This window comes from Callospermophilus lateralis, chromosome 8 (genome assembly GCF_048772815.1).
Source record: "Callospermophilus lateralis isolate mCalLat2 chromosome 8, mCalLat2.hap1, whole genome shotgun sequence".
Taxonomy (NCBI): Eukaryota; Metazoa; Chordata; class Mammalia; order Rodentia; family Sciuridae; genus Callospermophilus; species Callospermophilus lateralis.
In genome coordinates, this window is record NC_135312.1 from 140088434 (window position 1) to 140108499 (window position 20066).

General features: G+C 44.2%; 1 protein-coding gene across 1 annotated transcript; it reads left to right on the forward strand.

Annotated features, from left to right (window-relative positions):
• The first annotated feature begins 2500 nt into the window (after positions 1–2500).
• Positions 2501–7621, forward strand: Ccdc190 (coiled-coil domain containing 190). Its single transcript, XM_076865048.2, has 3 exons — positions 2501–2812; positions 6231–6348; positions 6623–7621. Exons 1-3 carry the CDS (start codon positions 2626–2628, stop codon positions 7182–7184), a joined length of 867 nt encoding a protein of 288 aa, XP_076721163.1. The 5' UTR covers positions 2501–2625; the 3' UTR covers positions 7185–7621.
• The last annotated feature ends 12445 nt before the right edge of the window (positions 7622–20066 follow it).

Sequence of the window (20066 nt, forward strand, 5' to 3'; positions counted from 1 at the left end):
TCCATGTGTTCCTGATAGCCTCTGCTTTTAGGTTGTGTGGTTTTCTTGAGAAAGTAGACCTTCACTCAGATCTCCTCTGTCTCTCCCTTTCTCTGGCCTTGCCTGTGGTTCCATTTCCTCTCTGGCTGGAACAGTACCTCCCAGTGACAGGAATGCATGATGCTGTTTTGGTTTCTGCTGCTCCCAAAATCCCTGTGACAAATCCCAGGGAATGTGGAGCCAGAATCTCTGCAGCACTTCCACTAGCATGGGTCTGGCCAACATGGTCTTCCCAGGCACACCTCGTGAGAGTTCTCCCTGCCCTCCAGCAATGGGTGTTTCTGTAGGCCTCTCCTCTCCAGCTCTCCACAACATGGCAGGAAATAGGCTTTCCAGTGGCCCATGTGTGATGTCAGCTCTTGTGGCAACTCAGGGATGCCATGGGCCTTTTCTCTGCATCTTCTGTATTCCACCAGGTCTCTAGCTGGACAATGGGGACTAGTTTCCAGGGTGTGGTAGTTTCTTCTTTGTGGTGAGTTTCTTGGAATTCTACTCTGTCCATAAAAATTCTGGAGGCGAGGGAATTACCTCTTGGGAAAGGACTGGAAAGGAATTGCTTCCTGCTGAACAAACAATCCTCCCCACCCCACAATTGCTCTTGCTCCCTTTCCCCAGTAATCTTTTTACACAGCTTGCTTGTTGTGTGGTGATGGTGGTTGGCAGGGCCTGTTTGGCCTGTTTGCCAGCTGTCTTTATGTGGCTTAGATTGGCATATAAATGACTCTTATTTTTGGATGTAGCTCCAAGGCAACAGTGAAAATCTCACTCAGTATCTTATTGTGTAACCAACAGTCCAACTCTGCCTTCTCCTGCAGCTGTCCAAATATGAGCACAAAGCTTTCAGGACGTTGAAGAGGTGAGAAGCTCTGAAGTGTGCTGCACGTGGGTAGCAGCCTGGGGGTAGCAGTGTGGTATGCAATGGTGCAGAATAATCACAGGCAGCACTCCCTGTACTCACTGTGCAGAATGTGCACAAGCATAGCAGAGAAAATGGTGCTTTCTTTGGGGGCCAAATGTGGTATCCAGGAAGGAGGATGAGTGGGGGGAGGGAAGCATGGCAAAAGGGGAGGGCGAGGTGGACAGGACCTGGGGGAGGGCGCCTGTGCACACAGGGAGCCACTCCTCATTCTTGGCTCCCATGGACACAGCTAGGACAAGCCACGTGGCCCCTCTAGGGGAGGGCTTGAGTCTGGCAGGCTTCCTGCACTCTCAGAGCCTCTCTTCCAGGGTTGGTGCCCATGGCCCCAGGATCCAGATGGGGTGGGGGGATACAGGAGGGAGGGAGAGAGCTTTCCAGTGCACCAAGCACTGCCCACAGACCTCTCCAGTGCTCCCTTGCCCCCACCCACATCTGGCTGTCAGTTCAGAGCATAAAACAAATTTGTTAATCCAGACTGCGTCTGATAGAGCGAAAGCAGCAAGCACTGTTCTCGCGGTAAGAACCCTGCCTTTGTAGGTAAGTGCTGCTCACCATGTGTGTCACTAAAGGTTTGATCTTCACTTTAGACTCTAAATCAAGCTGACCTATAGCAGAGTCTTAGATTGAGCTGCTTTGTGCCTGACCTCATCTCCCTTTTAATGCTAACCTTCTTCCTGTAGTTTTCCCACCAAAGCCTTATTGATAGCAATTCATTTATGTTCTGTACACATGTCCTCCTCTGAGCTCTGAGTTAAGTTTTTCAAGGATCTCTAAGGAAGGGAAAGACATATCCTGGCCTATTAGTGCCACTGAGTTTGGCTGAGGTGAAGTTAGTGCAGATTTGGGCATCAAGGTGCATGAAGGGTGGAAAGAACCTACAGTCTGAGAAGGTGGGTGAGGGTGGAAGAGGAACTCATGCCCCAAGTGACTCCCCAGTTCCACCTGAAATGCTTATTGTTTATGCTGTTCTATTTTGCAATTGTAGATCCACTTTGCTCACTCTTTGAGATGTTGATTGTTCAGATTTTGCATGAGTTTTTAGACTCCAGAGTGGAGAATCTTAAAGTTACTTGAGAGTAGGAACTGTCTTACAACTGCCCTCAGCTCTCAAGAGGGCAACTGGTCCCCTGAAGAACCACAGACTGAAGGAGTGTGTGTGTGTGTGTGTGAATGAGCTGAGGGCCAGCATGTCTGAGCCTAGGTGCTCAGATGTCTTCAGGTCTCTGAGAAAGCTCTTTGGAAGTAGGAATCTTTAGAGAAGAGTAGAAGGGTTTCTTGTTCTGGGTGAATAGTGTCTTGTATATGTAAAGGCTTCTATCCACATACTCTCTCCCTGCTGCAAAAAGAGTTGTTCATATTTCTCAATTGATCTTTACACAGAGCAATTTGATTTGGGCCGTGTAGGGAGCCCTCTATCTATCATTGTTTTTCAGGCAAGGAGGCCAAGGATAGGGAAATGACCTGTTCTCCCACCCCCATCTTTCTAGATTCTGGAAACTCCTACTCTAGGCAGTGTTTTCTGACAATGTGGCCTGACTTGACTGGGCAGCTGTGTTTCAGAAGCACACAGGCTTCAGTGCCGCCTGTCCAAACAGCAGGCCCTGCTCTGTCAGACTGACTGCAATACATGGAAGGACCTTGTTTATTGTCTCTAGACAGCGAGGAGAATGGAGAGGAGTACAGTCAGGGGATCGCTGCATAAGCACTTGGATCTGGAGAGGAAGATCGCCAAGCAGGCTGAAGCCAGACTCCGCCAACGACTGCAGAGTCTGGAGGATATCTGCCTCTACCACCTGAAGCTGTTGATCAGGGAGCAGAGGCAGCTCCAGAGAGAGCAGCAGAGGCTGCAGCAAGGTGAGGCTTCCTGGCAGTGTGGGCTGCTATAGGCAACACCAGGGTTCTTCTGAGGGAAGAGTGATGCTCTCACTGCATGGCAGCCATTTGGGGCCCTGGACCCAAGACAGCAAGAGCTTCCTATCCTGGTCAGGGCTTCCACATCCCTCTGCCTTCCCTAGTCCCACAACTGTACTGAACGGTCCACTCAGAAACCTTGATTTCCAGTTGCTGTCCATCTCCAGTTTTCTCTCTCTTGCCAGAACTCCACTGTCTCAAGCAGCTTCACCTTCTGCTTTTCTCCCGCTCATCTGAGCTGGCTTGGTTTCACCTCTCTTGATGTCTCTTCTTTCATATTTGAGCTAACAGTCTTAATTGAGCAGCTACTAAGGTTGAAGTCCCAGTACCAGTCCCATTTATAAAGGAAGAATAAAGTAGTTTGGAATTGTGACCTCAGTTTTCTCAAACATGCCATGGAAGTGATTCTGCCTAACTTGTGAAGCTATTCGAGGATTTGGTGAGCACTTGGAACACACTTAGACACAAAGCAAGTGCTGGGGAATCACTTCCTCTCACGAAATAGTACAGATTCATTACAGAACCGAAACTCTCCTGCTATATTGTTGAACATTGTTAGAGTTATAGAGTTTGTAGAAACTAGCTCTCCTTCATTCATCATTAAAATAATTAGATTTTAATATTGCTTCAACATTCAGCATAGAGCAGATGAACCCAGCTCTTCAGGACAGCTTTCTTGTCAATGCAGGTGCCAAAACCCAGGGGCACAGAAGGAAGCAGTTGCACACAGAGTAGAAAGTCCTCAGGTCTGCATAGTTTAACGTAGTCATGGAAGCCAAGAGCAGGTCCAGACATCGGGCCTGGAATTGTTTCTAAGCTCCAATTGTTTTAAGCTACATATAATCACTTCTAGTCTCCTTGGGATTGAAGGGTGACTTTGAGCAAGCAGTGGAGCTTTTTTTTCTGTGTCTTCAGCGAATGGCTAAACTACCTAGAACAAGAGCAGGGCCCAGGAAATGCCCTTGAGGACACTGGTTGATTTCCACTGTGATCTCTAGAGGCTATGGTGACCCAGTGGCCATTCTCAGGAGGATGTCTTGCTGAGCAGTTGCCTCAGCTGCAGGTGTGTGGTAGAGTATGGACCAGGAGGTAGAGGGCCCCGATACCAGGCCCCATCTCCATGTTCTTTGGAAGGTCATACTCTCTCTCAACTAAGAACAGTCGAAAGGGGTAAAGGGAAGAAGAGACATGCTTTGTCTTGGTGCTTTTCAGACACTAGTTAGCAGTGTTCTTCCATGGTCATTTAACACTCTGTGCCACTGGTGGCTTGTTTAAGATGCACATCGCCAGGTTCCTTAGAGATTTGAATTAACAGGCTGGAAATTTAAGCTCAAACATCCAGTTTTTTATGGATACCAAAGCAGATTGTTCTGGGTAAGGTGTTTCACAGATCACCTTTACAAAACACTCTTATGGTTACTCGGAAGCTAGAATGGAAAAATGTGGTTTCTGCTCCTGAGATGTTCATATTTAGATTGGAAATTAGCTGTGCTTACAAAAAATCAGAATGCTAACTGCTAAATTAGAATTACTTACAAAGTTGGGCAGGTGCATTGGAAGCTCCTGATGTCTGTCAAGGGCCCTCAGGAAGCTCTCCTAAAATAGGTGGTGTGTGAGCAGAGCCTGGAGGAGAAGGGGTGAGGGGGATAGGGCACTTGTCAGGAGGGCAGGAAGGGCCAACCCTTGCAGAAACCTGCAGTCTGCATGAGATGCTAAGTGAGCGCAGCTTGCATAGTGCTGCAGTAGGGTAGCTGCAGGAGGCATGTGTGGCTTGCTGGAGGCAATGCAGGACAGCCAGCATCTCCAGTCACAGACAGCTCCACAGGTCTTGCAACAGAGGCTTCCCCTGCAGGGCTGGGAGTGGGGAGATCACCTGCTCACATGTTGGGGCTCACTCTGCCACCAGGTGAAGTCAGAGCAGATCTGATACAATTCCAGAGTGCAGGCATGACCTGAGGGCTGAACTCAGGCACTGGTCAGGGGAAGAAAATGAGGCCAGCCTCCCAAGGTATTTAGCAAATAGAGTTGTGAGAGGTTTATGATTAATATCCTGTCCAAGGAACCAAGATGCAGACTCGTGGACTGGCTGGCTGGATGTGAGGAGGATGCAGGGTCTGCCTCCACAGAGAGTGTGCTGGGGAGATTCTCTACAACATGTTGCAGAGAATCAATAAGCTCTTTTCTGGACCTGCCAGCCCAACAGATCTGAGCTGCAGACATGTGGCTTGGCAGGAGGAGCAGCTCCCCATTCCCTAGTTTCCAGGGAACAGGTGAGTTCCCCAAGGAGACTGCCAAAGAAGAGTGGCCCACAAAGGACTATCTCTTGTCCCAACTGCTTCACAAAGAAGTGATCAGATTGCAGAGATTAGAAGTTTAATGTGAATTCTTCATCCCCATCTGGTACCTGCCGACCACTGTTCTGCCTGTGTGTGTTCTGTCTTCATTTCTTGTGGCATGGGGATCAAACTCAGAATTTTGCATAGGCAAGGAAAGCACTCTGCCACTGAGCTGTGTGCCCAGTGCTAACCGCTGCCCTCAGGGGACTCACTCTCTTTAAAGCATATTATTCCAAGACTCTCATCCTCAAGTGACCAGCTTGTAAGATGTCTTGAGAACTTGGTGGTTCCCTATGGCAGTTAGACCACAGGTGAAGAGATATCCCCTCAGCCAGTGGAGTCCCCTTGATCATGGCTGGCAGCTGCAAACTCCTGCCATCGGTGCACAGGTCACATAATTGCAGTGAATGAGACAAAAAGCTCACACCAGTTATTTTGTCTTTGAAAACACTGTGCTTGCCAAGTAAACTTCCATGGGCCTGGGCTGTTTAAACTCTGTTCTTGATGTTTATAAATCCTCTCTGACATGGTGTGTATAAACACTGAGAGCTGCACAAAGGTTTTCAGTTTCCTTGGTTGTACCAGGTCAGCCTGGTATGTAATGGGAAAATGCCACACACTGGAGCCTTGTTCCCAGAATTTCTTCTCTTATTATTTGTTCTCCAGGGCTCCCTAACAAAGCACAGCAAGTCAGGTGACTTAACAGAAACTTCATGATCTCTTGACTCAGGAGTCTAGGAGCCAAAATCAAAGTGTGTGTGGGGGGGCTGCCCCTTGCACAGGTGGGTACTGGAGAGAAGAAGGGCTGTGACTCTCCAGCAGGTGGGGGGGCTGTCCTCTCCCCACGTGTTTCACAGGTGTCCTCCTATGTCCCATGTGTCTCAGTTCAAATGGATCAGGACCCACCCTAAAGGCCTGGCTTTATTGGAAAGAGCCTGAGGGGTGAAGCACTGGGGCTGGGACCACAACATGCCAAGTTATGGAGCACAATTTCTCCTATAAACTTTTTCATTAACTCAAGGCAGATATTGTCAAGGTGAGATTGTCTTCTCTTGGGAATGGAACTCAGAAAAGGCCAGAATGTGTCCTCAGTTTCCCACCACAGCAAGGACAGAAGCACAGACCTCCAAAACATGAAGTCAGGTAAGAAGGTACTCATTAAATGCATGAGTGTGACCCTGAATTCCTCATCTCCTGAGTCAGTGAAATGTGCTTCTTTCCCTGAGGAAATGCTGCTTTCCTCTGCTGAGACAGACATGTCAGCTCACCAGAGCCTCTATTCTCACCTGCTTCCACTCCCACACTCCCATGACTCAGGAGACTCCACCCTGATGGAGCTGCCATACAGTGACCCAGAAGTCTAAATGTGAGTCTCTTCTCAGTTTCCAGAGATCTTTCTTCTTATCTCTTTTCCCAGAGCATTGGCAACCAACACGACCCAGGAAATGTACAAAATCAAGTCCCAGATGCCTCCTTTATATCACACTGGCCTCAAAAACCCCACTAGGAGAAAAGAGAACTGGCGATCTCAGAGTCACAGAACTGCCTGCTTCATGGCAGAAAAGCTGCCACCCCAGGAGAAAGAGTCTGTAATCCCACCTCAGGGCATAGACCCCAACAAGGGCACCTCTGTGGCACATCAAGACCAAATGGCTTCCAGCAGTACCTGTGGTAGTGGAATGGTCAACCTTGATGAGATTAGATCAAAAGATGCCAATCTAAAGCCATGTAGGAATGCTGTGGAACAACTTCCCCCACATTCTATGGAATGTGTAGGAGGCTGCAAAGGTGAGACCACAAAGCCAGCCTTCTCAGAGTTGCTTGCAAAGGTCAAAAATGCACGCTATCTCCGGCACAGGGTCCTCCCTCAGTCTGAGAGGTTGCTTAGCATCAGGGAGATATTCGGGTATAGAAAATCTTCACCTGCAGATCAGGAAAGGATTGTGAAAATGGTACCATCTAAGTTCCCTCCTCTCTAGCTAATTTGTATAACCTGCTCATGGCATGTATCAGAACCACTAGAGAATGTGCTCCTTAAGTGAAGCAATGTGGAGCACTTGTATTTCTAATCTATTAATTCCACAGCACTTGTATTTCTAATCTGTTGACTTCATTTAGAGCATTGTGATCTTTCAATGAACCACACTAGTGAATGGATAACACATAGAGGAATGAATCTTCTGAAAATACTTGAATAATTAGCATGCACTTCTAATGTCAACTAAAATGTAAATATATGTTGACATTGAGGGAGAAAGAGTGATTTCTACTTTCATTGCCTCTCATTCCTAGGGGAGGTTATTGTGGCACCACCTGCTGGAAGAGGCGTAGTACTCCCTGTTTTATGGTAGATGGTGGCAGGATAGGGGCACCACTGAGAATGTGTACCATATGGTCTATAAATAAAACTTTTTGCTTTTTTTGTACTGGGGATTTTTTTTTTGGTACTTTGTGCTTTTTTTGAACTCAGGGGGTACTCAACCACTGAGCCATATCCCCAGCCCTATTTTGTATTTTTATTTAGAGACAGGGTCTCACTGAATTGCTAAGTGCCTTGCCATTGCTGAAGATGGCTCTGAACTCGGGATCCTCCTGTCTCAGCCTCCTGAGTGGCTGGGATTACAGTCGTGTACCCCTATGCCCAGCTTGTGCTCATTTTTGAGGTATTGTCCTTCCTCCCTTCCCTTCTTCCTTACTTTTCTGGTAGGTCCATTTTATTTTTCTTTTTTCCTCTTTCAAAGATGTTACATAATCTATTCCTTTTCTGTGCTCTAGAATCAAAAGATTTCAAAACTTTTTATTCATTTCTTAGCCCAATATCAAATACTTAAGAGAATCTATCAAGAACCATCTCACCACAAAATAAGGTTACCAACTACTTTAAAAAGTTATTATTTCTGGATGGAACTGGAGACTATCATGCTAAGTGAAATAAGCCAATCTCAAAAACAAAAAGGCTGTATGTTCTCTCTGATATGTGGATGCTAACACACAATAAGTGGTGGTGCGGGGAGGGTAGGATAGAAAATTATTGGATTAGACAAAGGGAATGAAGGGAAGGAAAAGGGATGAGAACAGGAAAAACAGTAGAATGAATCGAACAGAACTTTCCTATGTTCATATATGAATGTATGACCAGTATAATTCCAAATAATGTACAACCACAAGAATGAGACCCTAATTAGAATAAGCTATACTCTATGTATGTATAATATGTCAAAATACACTCTACTGTCATGTATATCTAAAAAGAACAAATAAAAAATGGCAAAAAAGAGAAATAAGATAGAGCATTTTATTTGCCAACTATTCCATACTGTGGCACATACAACTAATAAAAAATATTTGTGTGGCATAAAGAAGGATTATTGTTTCATGCAGGTTTCTGTGACTTGGGTTCTTTTATAAACGAATCTAGTGGACATTGCTGAAAGTCATCAGCTTTTCATTGCTGTGACCAAAGTATCTAATAAGAACAACTTACAGGAGGAAGAATTTAGTTTGGGCTCATGGATTCAGAGTTTCAGTTCATGGTTAGCCGACTCCATCAATATTTGTATTTGTGTTGGTTACAAGAAGAACCTTGTGTGTGGGATTGTAGGTCAGGGGTAGAGTGGTACCTGGCATGCGTGAGGACCTGGGCTCAATCCCATGCACTATGAAGTAAAACAAAGAAGCAAAACGCAGACTTGAAGAGCTATAGTATAAATTAACCACCTTTGTCAATAAGTAGGTGACACGTAAAGGAAGACTTAAGATATATTAGCCAAATGCAATAAATGCTCCTAATTTGAACCCAATTTGTGTCTAATTATAAAATTTATTTGAAGTAGCTAGAGAGATCTGTGTATTAATTGGGTATTAGATATTAAAGAATCATGGTTATTTTAAATCGTGGCTGTATCAAGGACTTCTTTCTGATACATGACTACAGTATTTTAGAAGAAACCTGATGATGCTGGGGATTTGCTAAGTGAGTCTGTTCCCAGTGGGGTGGGCCATGTGGCAAGTACCATGATGGTGATGGCTGCATGGGCAGTTTGTTGGCTGCAGTACCCATGATCCCTGGGGTACTAGGGCCAGCATGTGGCCTGCAGCTCCTAGGGGCCATACACTGAGGGTCATGTGGGCAGAATGCTGGATGGCATTACCCAGAATCCTCTGGGGCCCACAGTTCCCAAGAGCCTCTGGTGAGAACTGCTTAGGCAGACCACTACTGCCCAGAATTAATGGGGGCTCCTGGCAACCGTGTGGCCTGCAGTTACCAGAGGCCTTTGTGTAGGATTCTTGGCTGGGCAGGCAGTCTCTGGGATAGATATGCTACTCTGAATTCTCAGTGTGCCAGGGGCCTTTGTAGAGAATACTTGACTGGGCAGGCAGTTGTGGGATGTTCTACGCAGAGTCCTCAGTGTACCAGGGCAAGCACACAGGCCAAAGCTTCAGGCCCCTTCTTGGTGGGCGCGAAGCGGCAGAATCCTGGACTACACTGCCCAGAGTCCCCGGGATGGTTTGTGAGAATGCAGCCAGCAGCTCCCAGGAGAGTCTGGGGTGAGAGCTGAAAAGGGCAGAATACCCTGCACTACCTAGAATCTTCTGGGCCTGCCGTTACCAGAGCCTTCAGTGAGGGCAGCATAGGTCAAATTACAGACTGCTTTAGCTCCGGTAATCCTCTGCAGTGAGTGGGCAAAACACTTGGCTACATGACAACCCTCAGGGGCTGTAGCTCTAAGGATCCTCTGTGGTAACAACAGTAGAGAACTTAACTATACTACCCAGAATCACTGGAAGGTGGTGTTGTCTAGGTGAGTGTGCAGCCTGCAACTCCTGGAGACCTCACAGTGAGGGTTGTGCAGGCAGAAAGCCAGATTATACTATCCAGAATCCCTTGGGGCCTGGTGCACCCAGACACCTCCCTCTTGAGGGCTGCATAAACAAGCTTTGTAGTGAGTACCTAGATTTATCTGGGGTGTCCAGGAAGATCACAGGAGCTTTGATGGTGAGGTCTACTTAGGTAAGATGGACTGCATTGCCCAGAATAATCAATGACCTACATCTCTCAGAGACCTCTGAGGTCAGGGCTGCCTCAATAGAGTGGACAACAATATCCAGAATTCCTGGGGCTCAGAGCTACAAGGTGTCACTATAGTGTAGTCTGCACCAACATAGCACCATACTACAATGTCCCTGATCCTTGAAGCCTTGCAGCTCCCAGAAACCTCTGTAGTGAGAGCTGCGTGAGCAGAACACCAGAATACACTTCCCAGAAAGCCCAGGGGCTTCCCTGTGATGAGGTAGCCTGCAGCTCCCAGGGGCTCTGCAATGCGGGCTGTAATGTGGAATATTGGACTACACTAGGCAGAATCCTGGGGGTATGTGCTACTTGCAGCATTCATAAGCTTCTGGGGTGAGGGATACATAGGAAAAACACGACACAACACTGCCAGGGTCCTCCAGGGTGCTCATACCGGCATGTGGCACAAGCTCTCAGGTCATCTATGGCAAGGGCTAAATGGCCAGAAGAGCAGATTACACTGGCAGGGTCCTCCAGGGTTCCTGGACCAGCACATGGCACACAGCCCCCATGGTCCTCTGTGACAGGGCAGTGTGGGCAGAATAGCAGATGACACATTCAGGGTGCCTGGACCAGCATGTGGTACACAGTCCCCATGGTCCTCTGTGACAAGGGCAGTGTGGGCAGAACACCAGATTACACAGTCAAGAATCCCTGGGAATTCTGAATGAACGTGTAGCTTGCAGATCCCAGAGGCATCCACAATGAGAACTGAATTATCTAGAAGGAATTATCTAGAATGCTCCAGGGCACGGGGATAAAGCTGATGTTCCCAGAGGCCACCAGGAGGTTTGATCTGAAGTCAGGCTCTCCTCACCTCGACAGAGGCCACCATTGACTTGGATATAACTTTTTTTTTTTTTTTTTTTGCACCAGGTATTGAACACAGGGATGCTTAACAACTGAGCCACACCCTTTTATTTTTGATTTTGAGACAGGGTCTTGCTAAGTTGCTCACTAAATTGCTGAGTCTAGCCTTGAACTTGCAATCCTCTTGCCTCAGTCTCCAGAGCCACTGGGATTACAAGTGTGTGCCACCACATCCAGCCATAACTTTTTTCCTTAAAAATCATGATCCTCAAATTGGGCAGCCTGTTGCCAAGTCACTCTGTCTCAAAGACCACACTGCCCAGAGACCTCTGCAATGGCTTGTTTCTGGTGTTCTGCTTTTGGGTGCATGAGTGAAGTGTCTGGGGGTCTCCTGCAGCTGCCAATGTCTGCCCACCTGGCCCCTGGCTGCAGCAGCACTTGGCCTGGTGGAGCACAGGGCTGTGGTGCAGATGTTAGTAGTAGCTAGAGTTGAGCAGTGAAATGCAGGCAAGGTCACAAGTGTTCTTTAAATTACTTTAGGGTCTTCTTTAAACTACTTCCAAAGTAGATGAGAATGCAAAGGGTGGTAGTTGATTTGTAGAAAATAAACAGAAGCAAAGGAGCTAATGGGAAGACACATCAAGAAAGAAGGATTAAAAATCATGGCATTTGCAGGTAAATGGTTGGAATTAGAGAAGATAATGCTAAGTGAAGTTAGCCAATCCCCAAAAACCAAATGCCAAATGTTTTCTTTGATGTAAGGAGGTTGATTCATAGGGGGATAGGGAGCGGGAGAATGGGAGGAATAGACGAACTCTAGATAGGGCAGAGGGGTGGGAGGTGAAGGGAGAGGACATGGGGTAATTAATAATAGTGGAATGTAATGATCATTATTATCCAAAGTACAGGTATGAAGACATAAATCGGTGTGAATATACTATGTTTACAACTAGAGATATGAAAAATTATATGTAATAGGAATTGTATTGTATTCCATTGTCATATATAAATACAAAAATAAAAATAAATGAAAAAGAAAGGATTAATGGGACTAGCTCTTGACAGGGTCCACTGAGGTTGGTGTGAAGCTAGAAATTATGGCTAAAGTTGTCTCCATTTGTGTGGGAAGGAAGTTTCCTTTGGCAGCTCAGGCGCACTAAGGTAACTTCTGCCCAGCGATTGACCCCAGTGCTCACATTAACATGGGACTGACCTGTAGATGAAGCCCCCTAAATAGGATGGGCATCGTAACTATTCTGGAGAGGACCAGCTAAGGTCAAAAACTCCACCCCCCCAGAATGAAGGAGGAGTTGAACACCTGATTGGCAGAGTACAGAAGGTGGTCCCCAGTTCTCCTAGTAAATATCAAACAGTAATGAAATTTGTGGACAGCATTTTCGCCTTTGTCATTCTCTGCCTGGAGGCGGTCCACTCTCCCCCTTGAGAGTACTATTGCTTAAGCCTCACTTTTCTTTTACTTTATTTTCACCTCACTTTCACTTCTAAGAAAGGTCTCTTGCATGACTTTTGGGGTCTGACTTTATTCACTGGAGCACAAAAGCCCAGGTTTGGAGTTTCAGCTCCCTGGTTCCTGTGACACAGGGAGGGCGTCTCCTGGACTCCCTGTTCTCCTCTCCTGAGATTCCACTCCGGATGCCACAGACAACACTGCCAGACCTGTGACAGCCGTGGGAACACACCTCATCCAGTGACAGCCAAGGGTGGAGAAAGGGCTGAGATGCACCCAGAAGCCAGGAGAACCACTCCTCTAAGCCACGAGCAGCGTCCTGCTGGGTGTGGCCATCGGGGAGTGGCCTCACCCCCGTCTTTGATGCTGCTCTCCCCTCCTTCCCGGTCAGGCCTGGGCTTTCTTCTCAGGGCCAATTCCTGAGAGCCTGGCTCCGGGACACTGGGGGTCATGTCTCTAGGGACTCCTGGAGCTCCCTTCTCACAGCTGCCTCAGGGAGCCCTCTGGCTCTGGGACACCATGGGTCCTGCCTCGAAGGACGCCTGAAGCTCCCTTCTCCTCGGAGCTGCCTCACTGAGCCACCGGGCTTGGGGACACTGTGAGTCATGTCTCTAGGGACGCCTGAAGCTCCCTTCTCAGAGCTGCCTCAGGGAACTGCCTGTCATGTCTCTAGGGACGCCTGGAGCTCCCTTCTCAGAGCTGCCTGAGGGAGATGCCCTAGAAGTTCTCCTTCTGTGTAGCGTGTGGGAAATGTGGTGTTGGCGAGGAGAGCCCCACCTGGGGACTGAGGGCTGAGGACGGCCTGGCTGTGCGCCCTGCTCCTTCACTATTTCATTCAGGCTGGCTGTGCTGCAGGGTCCTGCCTTAGGCTGTGACCCTCATCGTCTTCTCTAAAAAATTCATATTATGTATATTTTGCCATAATTAAAAATTTAGTTGTAGTTGGACCTAATACCTTCATTTTATTTATTTATTTTTATATGGTCCTGAGGATTGAACCCAGTACCTTGCACCTGCTCGGCGAATGCTCTACCACTGAGCCATGACCCCAGCCCCTCATCATCTTAATACAGTTCACCCCAAGTGGTTTCTGGGGAACCTGGATGGCATGAAGGAGGAATGATGAATGAGAGTTCTAAGACTGGGAGGGACTCCATTATTTGTTTTCCTTATTGTTCTAATGGTTTTTTTTAAAATTGCATGTTAAAGTAGTAGAAAAAATATGAAAATACAGAAAAGCACATGTGTTAACAGCCCACTACTTTATTTCAGTTTAGTATATTATTTGTAACAAGTTTATTTATAAAAATATATTCCAGGGCTGGGGCTTAGCTCCATGGTAGAGTGCTTGCCTAGCATGTGTAAGGCACTGGATTTGATCTTCAGCATCACATATAAGTAAATAAAATAAAGCTATTGGGTCAATCTACACCTAAAAATATTAAGAAAATTTATTCCATGGATTTCATGGAACTAAACTCATGAACCACATTTTTATTTGGTTGAGAAAATTGCAGTTCAATTGTCAGTATATGTGCATTTTCTCTCTTTTGAAAATGTTTTTTATTAGTGCATTTTACTTATACATAATAGTGGGGTCCATTTTGATGTATGCAGACATGCATGGAATATAATTTGTTCAATTTCACCCCAATATTTCTATTTTCCCTTTCTACCTCCTTCCTCCTGCTCTCCTTTCTCTACTGGTCTTCCTTCTGTTTATTTATTGTTTTGTTAAACTGGTGGTTTATAGATAGACATGAAGGGGGGATTCACTGTGATGTAGTTGTGTATATACTTAGATCGTTTGGTCAGTTTCATTCTGCAGTTCCTTCCTTTTCCTATCCCTCCTCTCTTCCCCTACATCCCCTTCTATTCCACTGACCTCCCTTCTAGCTTCATGGGATCTCCCCCTTTTTATATTTCCTTATTTATTTCTAGTTTCTCATATAAGATAAAACATTTGATCCTTGGCTTTCTGAGTCTGGCTTATTTCAATTAGCATGATGGTATCCAGTTCCATCCACTTACCAGCAGATGCAGTAATTTCATTCTTCCTTATGGCTGAGTAAAATTGTGTTGTGTGTATATACTATGCTTTCTTTATCTGATCATCTGTTGATAGATACCTGGGATGATTCCATAGCTTGGCTATTGTGAATTATGCTGGCTTAAACATTGATATGCCTGTATTATTATAGCATGCTTATTTTAGTTCTTTTTATTAAAAAAGAAAAGGTAGGGGGGACAGCTGGATATTGTGAGGACTTTATTTCTAGTTTTTTGAGAAATCTCCATACTGCTTTCCAGAGTGGTTGCATTAGTCTGCAGTCCCATAAACAACAGGAAAGTATGTATTTCTCCACATCCTCACCACAGTTTGTTTTTTGTATTCTTGATGTTTGCCATTCTAACTGGAGATGAAATCTTAATGTAGATTGATTTGCATTTCTCTGATTGCCAGGGATGTTGAACCTTTTTTTTTCCATGTATTTTTTGGCCATTTGTATTTCTTCTTTTGAGAAACATCTGTTTAGTTCTTTTACCCATTTTTTATTGAGCTATTAATTTTTCTGTTGTTAAGTGTTTTGAGTTATTTATATTTCTGGATATTAATCATTTATTGTAAGAGTAGATGGAAAAGATTTTCTCCCATTCTGAGGGGCTCTCTTTATGATCCTGTTTTCTTTACTGGGCAGAGCATTTTAATTTGAAGGCATCCCACTTATTGAGTCTTGGTTTTGTTTTTTGAACTTTATGGATCTTGATGAGAAAGTCAGTGCCTACACCAATATAATGGAGAGTCAGGTTTCTATGAGCTCAATCTAGCTTTTCCACTGACTTACATCTTAATTTTAGTAATCATTTATCTTGAGTTTTAGTTTTCAGGTGCTCTACAGCTTCTGCCAAAATAGTTCATTGTCCATGAACATTAAAATGCATTTAAGTGATGATAAAGATGAATGTAGAATAAAAGGAATTGAGTTTTATAATAAGTGTATCCCTCTCCTTTAAAAATATGTATATATTTTAGTACTGGGGTTTGAACGCAGGACTTCATGCATCCTATATAAGTGCTCTACCACTGAGCAACACCTCATTTCTTTTTTGAGACAGGATCTTGCTAATGCCCAGACTGGCCTCAACCAGGGATTTTCCTTTCTCAGTCTCCTTAGTAGCTGGGATTATGGGTGTATACCACCATGCCTGGCTCCTCTCCTCTTTCAGTGGAATACCTGCCACTTCCATGCACTTAAGGTGGTTGGTACAGAGCAGGCAGTGGTGGTGGATGGCCCATGGACTTCTGCCCCGGATTCTGGGAAGCTGCTGGTGCCTAGTGCAGCAGGTGGTGGGTGGTGGGTGCCTAGTGGCATGGCAGGTGATGGGTCAGGCAGTCTGTCTCTGCCTCTGCCCAGCTTAGGTCAGTTTCCCTCAGGTGGGTTGTTGGGATGGAAGGCTAGAAAACACGGGATTCTGAGCTAATGATCACCAAGGCCACTATTTCTCACCATTTGTGGTCCTTTCTACCGGCTTTGACCCTCCTCCAGACCTCTCCTCCACGCCCTGCCTCCCTTCTCTTGACCCCCCCCCCAATCCTCCAGACCACACCCTCCACAGGCTCTTCCCCTGACTGAGCCTCTAAGGCCCTGCCCCTACTCCAGGCTGTGTCTCTTCTTCTGACCCCTGCCCTATCCCAGACCCTGGCCCTATCCCAGACCCTGGCCCTCTTCCCAGGCCCCGCCCTTCTCCAGGCCCCGCCCTTCTCCAGGCCCCGCCCGTCTCCAGGCCCCGCCCTTCTCCAGGCCCCGCCCCTTTCCAGGCCCCGCCCCTTTCCAGGCCCCGCCCCTTTCCAGGCCCCGCCCCTTTCCAGGCCCCGCCCCTTTCCAGGCCCCGCTCTCACAGCCACAGCTCAGTGCACTGACAGTACATTTTCAGTGGTGCACAAAATAGCCTGTTGTGTAAACATTGACATTCTACATTGGGTGAACTATCTTGACTATATTAGGCTTTGGTGAAACAAACTGGATTTAGGAAAGTCACCTCTTTTTTTTCTTTCTAGATCATAAACATTTAAAATAAAACCATAATTTATTAAAGGTCAGGTAACACTCAGCTGTGAGCCCCAATGACTCCAGGGTCTTTTCCAGTGGGAATTCTGTAAGCACCAGTCCAAAATTTTTTATGCTAATTGATTGATTGAGTTTTCTTATTTTAGAGTTGTATTGCAATGTCTGTACTTACTAGGAAATGCCTCCTGTCCTCTAGGTTTCCAGTTCTGTGCAGTATGTTTCTCATATATAAATTTTAATTTCTTCTCTTTTTAGTTTTCTACAGAATTCTTAATCCTGTGAACTTCTGCTGTTGTCCATCAGCAATATTTTTAAGATATACTTTTAGCTTTCTTGGTTTTTTATTGAGAGAATTGTCTTGTTTGAAAATTCTCATAATAATCTTAAATGATTTTAATTATTTTTTGCTTATTAAGATGTCTTTGGGGGATTGGGTATGCAGCTCAGTGCCAGAACACTTGCCTAGCAATTGAGAGGCCCTGGATTCTATCCCAGCACCTCCCTGAGTCCCCCTCCCCACACAATGTCCTTTGACAGGATTCAAGCATCAGAGGTATCCAGAGGTATGTTTAAAAACATCATGTATTTACACATATACACATACACAACAATACCTCTTCCAGATTTAGATGAAATTATTCTAAGAAAAAAATTCAATGTCAACTATTATATTGCATGATACTTAAAACCACTACAGATGAAATTTCCTCAGGACTCAAATCATTACAATGTGTAAGAGATAAGTCAATAGCTGATTTTTGTAATTAAGAAATATTTACTAAAAATAAACTTTTTAAAACATTTTCTTTTCTACTTTTCAATTTAGAAAGCATATCCCTATATCTTATTAAAGTTCTACATTTTTTTGTTGTTTATTTTTATGTGGTGCTGAGAATCAAACCCAGTGCTTCACACATATTAGGCAAGTGCTCTACAACTGAGCCCCGACCCCAGCCCCTAAAGTTCTACATTTATAAAAAGTTAATTCTCTTATTTGTTGCAAGCAAGGGATTGGTTCTTCTGATGAGCATAATACTTTATATATTGCTGGGAATTCTTGTGGGAGAACTCTATTTATGTTTTGTATCTGCTCAAAGTATCATTTAAAAATATACAATTGTGTTTTGAGTTCAGAAATTTGAATTTTTTCTTTTGAGATTATGGTTTTTAGTATTTAGGGTATTTCATATGAAGTGCCATAATTACATTTTATCCTAATGTTTTACCCCTATTTACTTATAAGTTGGTTTTTAGAACAGAGTTGAGTATATCTCATATCTATTGTATTCATTAGAAAAGTAACATACTTTTTATCATATTTAAAATGTTATATTTGAATTAATAGAAGCAGAGGTTAGATATGTTAGTGTTGTAAGCTGAACAAAGTGCAGGTTTACTTCAATGATTTTTGGGAGGTTGACATATGGCTTTTTCCCTGTTTTACTCCTGCTATGGTTGTCTATGATCTGCTGTCTGGCCTGGAGAATTTTTTTTTATTCCCTGGGTATTGAACTCAGGGCCTTGTATGTGCTTGGTAAGCACTTAGCTACATACATCCCCAACCCTTTTTAAAATTTAATTTTGAGACAGGGTCTTGCTATATATATACAGGTGAACCTCAAATTTATGATCCTCTTGCCTTAGTCCCCCAAGTAACTGGGATGACAGGCATGTGTTGAAATGCCTAGCATGTCCTGGAGGATTTTAATGTCAGTATCACATGTTTCCAATGTGTTAATAATTTCATAAGCTATATTATGTCCATTTTCATCTCCACAGTCAATAAAGCCTTTTTGTTTTTTCAGTGGTATGCTTAATATGAACATGCTTTATGATGTGTCCCGACTGTTCATGATACTCTAGTTTATGCAATTCACAGTAAGAGTATTTTGATTCTGATAGTCTCAATGGTGTTTCAGGTCCAACATATTTTCCTAGAAGCAGTGATTATTCATTTCCTATTTGATTACACAAATAAGACACATTCTTTTTGTGTGTGTGTGTGGTGTTGGGGTTGAACCCAGGGCCTCCTGCAGGTTGGGCAAACACTCTTCCACTGAACTGCATTGACAGCTCCATAGATCCTTTAGTTATCATTAGCTTCATGACTAGCTATAGTGATAATAAAATTATGTAGAAGTTCTACTGAATTTGGAAACATTCAAGAGTCTGGGCATCCAAAAATTTCTTGTGATTTCTAAAAAGTAGAGTATTTTTTTTCATAACACAGCAGCATCTAAGATCAGGCATGGACAGAGCTTCCACCTGTGCTCCTTGTATCTCACCATTTTCTTCAGAATGTCATGGAGGCAATGAATCTTGGTGTCGTTTAAACTCTACTGCTCTCAAGGCCACAATCATGGTTGCCAGTCTTGTTAACTTCTTTCTTTTCATTCAAGAGCTTGGGCATCTGATAGTTCCTTGTGATTTGTAGAAGGTAGAATGTTTTCTCACAACACAGAAGCATCTAAATCACTCTTAGCCTGACTGCCACCTGTGCTTCTCTGCACTCACCACTTCTTGCTGAGCATCACCGGTGTCCTTTTAAACTCTTCTGCCCAGAAGGTGTTACTCATCATCATCGCCAGTGCTGTTACCTTTTTCTTTTTTCTTTTCTTTTTTTTTTTTTTTTTGATTATTTGTCCAGGGCAAATATTTTATTTTATTACTGCTAAAGGGTCTGCATAGAAACAAAATAAAGAAATTTATTTTTGGGATAAGTAATCCAAAGTCAAAGTGAGTCAATTTGCCATTGGAATGTATATTTTTATGAAGCCACTCTTTTGATCAAATTCAGCCATGAGTTGAAATAGAATCTCTAAAATGTTATTTTTTCCTCTAGTCTAAAGTGCTCAAATTTTAGAAGGACCTAGTTACAGCATAAAAATATAACAAGTTTTACTTTGGAAAGAATATAACAAGTTTAACAAAGTTATATCAACACAGAACATAAAAGAGGCACTTGTCTTGAATTAAATATTAGCTTCAATTATTTGATTTTTTGTTTTATAATAAATTTTGTGTTCATAATAAAATACAGAACTAATACTGTCATTTACCAGTAATTAACTGTATAAATAATTACACAAACAGGTGTTTCTGAAAAATGTAACCATGTTTAAGGTTTTATTTCACTATTTTTATCTTTATACAGAAATTTCAAAGAAAGTGCAACAATTTCCCAAGTAACCTCAATCTGATTTTCCCCTTGTGATGACTTGTGTGCACTATCTCAGATGTGTTAACATCAGAGACCATTTGTCATGAAGAACAAATACTGGTGTGCTACAATTAACTGAAGTCATATTTACTTTGGATTCTCAGTTCTGCCTCCTCCTGTTCCAAGACCCCATTTAGGACTCCAAATAATGTCCAGGCAACATGTCTCCATAGATTCCTCTTGGGACGACTGTTTCTCTGAATTTTCTTGTTCCAATGACCT